At 37.3% G+C, this 3,425-nt stretch overlaps 1 protein-coding gene across 1 annotated transcript in view; it reads left to right on the top strand.

Annotated features, from left to right (window-relative positions):
- Positions 1-352: 352 nt before the first annotated feature.
- The window catches only part of LOC103473990 (transmembrane channel-like protein 2), a 15,213-nt gene continuing 12,140 nt past the window's right edge, over positions 353-3,425 (top strand). The window contains 4 exon segments of the mRNA XM_074186868.1: positions 353-412; positions 516-685; positions 1,442-1,480; positions 2,226-2,679. Of these exon segments, the coding sequence (XP_074042969.1) occupies positions 655-685; positions 1,442-1,480; positions 2,226-2,679 (524 nt within the window). The 5' untranslated portion in view covers positions 353-412; positions 516-654.

Genomic DNA, 3,425 nt, shown 5'->3' with positions numbered 1-3,425 from the left:
ATAATCAACTCTCAGATGCATGACCAGTATAAACGGTATAATTGTTAGAACATAGTCCTTACAATAGCGTAAAAAGCGTAGTTTTGACAGGATTTTCACCCTATTTTACTGCTTTCTAAGCCATAAACCGACATTTTTTGCGTGACTTTTTGTGTTTAAAAAAAAAMTTGCGATTTGTGGCACTTTTGGCCTTCCTWMGAAGCCTCTCAGATGCAGAGCCACGTGCTCGTGTTTAGAGCTCRCTAAATGAGCCTCTCACAGGGAAACCTAAACCTTCATTAAAACTTTAAGATGGCTGCCGCTGTCCTCTCGGGTGACAGACCGAGTGAGAGTGTTTCAGCGACTCTTTACCAACTTTTTGTTCCCAGGAAAGGAACACCCTGTCCCGTACCTGTCCATTACACCTGGACAGGTACGGGACTGCCTCCTTTTCACGACCCCCCACTCTGAGAAATAAAGCTGAGGTTTTACTTTATCACCTTTTTTTTTTTTTTAAATTAATTTATTTTTTACAGATCTGCACCTCACAACAAAACGCCCTTTGTCACCTGCGTGCGGCCGTCGCCATGGTAACAGAGCTGYTAGTCACCTGAGTTGGGCTCGGGCGGGAAGCCGAGGCAGAGCAGACGGAGGGCGACGGAAAGAGAGAGGATCATGCCGAGAAGAAGCGCAGCGGCTGAGGACGGTGAGGCGAAAACTGGAATCTGCCTTTAATTTAACCACGTTTCATTTGAAATATGCTCGATTTTGTTTTGGGAAGATTTCTAAATTATGAGTTTGGTTTGCAGCTGATTATTTTTGATTGATTTCTTATTTATTCAGTCGCTTACTAAATTATTTGTTATCTTAGGCAGAGTAGGTAAAAAATTTATTTTAAAAAATCGGAAAATTTGAGAACTGCTTATTTTTTTCAGACTATTCTCAGAAATATTCAAGGAAAAAAAAACTGGAGATTTATGAATGAGAAAAATCAAACATTTACTATTAAAACCCCCCAGGAATTTTTAGATTAATCTAAGAAATTTTCTGGAAAAAATCTTGGAAATTTCGGAGCTGCAAAAGAGAAAATTTGTAGAAAAAACCCCCTGAAATTTTGAGGTTAATTTGAGAAATTTGTAAAGTAAAAAAAGTTGGTGCCACTTTCAGATTTTTTTCACTAATAACATGGAAAATGTGTTTTTACATGTGAAGTAATCTGCCAGTGGAACTGGAACTTTTTCATCAATATTAAATTATTTATGTAAAACAAGAAGCTGATAAAATGTCACCTCTAAGCAAGTTTTACTTATTTCAAGTGTGATGAGATATTTGCAGCAGAAACCAAACAAAATATGATTTTGTGCTTTTGCAGTTTATATTTTTCTATAAATTCTGCATACAAGTTTGTCAAAATGAATCCTTTAATAAATAAAACTTTTCTTTCATCCACGGTTTTCCTCAGTTGAAATCGATATAGATGAAGATGTGACCGACAGCGATGGTGAGTAAAAAAACTTTTATAATTTGATCACGATGTCGGCGTATTTAGGGCCGTTGTAGATTCTTGAAAAAAAGTACATTTCACCAAAATAATCAGAAACTTTGAGGTTAATATAAACATTTCTGAAGTTTGAAAAGTAAAAAAAACTTGCTGGAAAAAAATTGAAAATTTGAAATTTATCTCAAAGTTTTTTATTGTAGAAAAAACAAATTTCTGAGTTCGAAAAATCCCCAAATTTTTTTTACAAAAACTCAGAATTTAGAGATTTATCTTTTAAAATTTTTAGAAAATAACTTGGAAACGTCTGAGTTTGAATTTTATTTAAATTTTGAGAGGTTTTTTTTTATTCTGAGGTTTATATCGAAATGTCTGTTTTTTTCAACCAAACTCAAAAAATTTCCAAGTTTTTTTAAAAATTTTTTAGAAAATTTCTGAAATTAACTTCCAAGTTTTCTGCAATTCTTTCTAGCAAATATTCAACTCTGAAWTTTCTAGAAAATTCTAGAAAATTTCTGAGATTTATTTAAGAATTTCTGAGTTGTTTTTAATTCTGAAATTTGTCTCAAAATTTCTACGTATCTTCAAGCAAATATTCAAACTCAGATTTTTTTCTCTAGAAAATTCCTGATTAATCTACAAAAAAGTTTTTTGGCAGAAATTTGCTCCTTTTTTCTGTCTAAATTGGCTCTAATTTGCTTCTGTAGCTCAGGATTTCATATTGTGTTTAATGTGATTTAATGTTTAGACGGCGGCMGCCGGAAGAGAGCGAACAGGAGGCCGGCAGGTGGACGAGGAGGAGGAAGAGGCAGAGGAAGAGGAAGAGGTAAGAAGGCCGGCAGCGATGAAGAGGACGACGATGAAGATGAAGCTCCAAAGGGGCGAGGAAGAGGAGGAAACAGGAGGAAGCCCGCCAATAAACGGGGYGGGGGTAAGAACAACGATGATGATGATGACAGCGAAGATGAGTCTCCTAAGAAGAAGAGAGGAGGAGCAGCGAACCGGAAGAAAGGCGGCAAAGCTCAAGACAGTGATGAAGACGACAGCGACGATGGGAAAGGAAAGAAAGGAAAGAAAGGAGGGAAGAAAGGAGGGAAGGAGGAGGAGAGCGGGAAGGGAAAGAAAGGGGACGCCAAAGGAAAAGACAAAGGGAAAGATAAAGATGACGACAAGAAGAAGAAGAAGAAGAAAAAGGGTGACAGGTAGGAGAATGTATTAATATTAAACCTTCACCTCCCCTTTAATCAAACATGCTGCCCTCTGGTGGATGATCTGAGTACTACAGTCGGTCCTTTAAAGGTGACCCATTATTCCTCTCTGAACAGGTTAGAAAACAACATTTTTAGATAATAAGCTTTTATCTATACAACTGTACATCTTTGAGAAGCAAAAGTGGAACCTCCTGCACAACCAACAAGAATGCATCAAGTGATTTCTGGATGGCAAGTCAACAACAAAAGACTTTGTCTTTTCCAGCAGCCATTGTACAGCGGTAAAACCAGCTAACGAAATGTGCTGGAGCTCTGCTTTGCTTGCTAGATAACGGGCTGAACTCTGCTGAGGCTGCTAGGTAACAGGCCGAACRTCGCTGGGGTTGCTAGGTAACGGGCGGAACTCCGCTGGGGTTGCTAGGAAACGGTGCCGCGTGATTTGTGATATTACATTCAGGAGGTTTTTGAAGCTACTCGTTTTTCAGACACCAAAAAGCATCAATTTATAACCAAAAACTAGCAGAGTGTTTTTCTTTGAAAACATTTAATTTTTTTTCAGTTCAGGCTTAGAAAAAGGGATGTAGTAACAAAAGTTGTGCAAGTTAAATAAAGGTTTAAAATCTGTGTGAACTAGAGATGTGCCGATCAGGTTTTTTCCTGCCGATACCGATTCCGATCACCGATATCGTTCACATTATTATTTTTTTTAATCATAAACACTACCGGTTACATTATGT

The sequence above is a fragment of the Poecilia reticulata genome, linkage group LG12 (genome assembly GCF_000633615.1).
Source record: "Poecilia reticulata strain Guanapo linkage group LG12, Guppy_female_1.0+MT, whole genome shotgun sequence".
In the NCBI taxonomy this organism is placed as follows: domain Eukaryota; kingdom Metazoa; phylum Chordata; class Actinopteri; order Cyprinodontiformes; family Poeciliidae; genus Poecilia; species Poecilia reticulata.
Note: the sequence above shows the minus strand (reverse complement) of the source record. Positions and strands in the feature narration are given on the sequence as shown.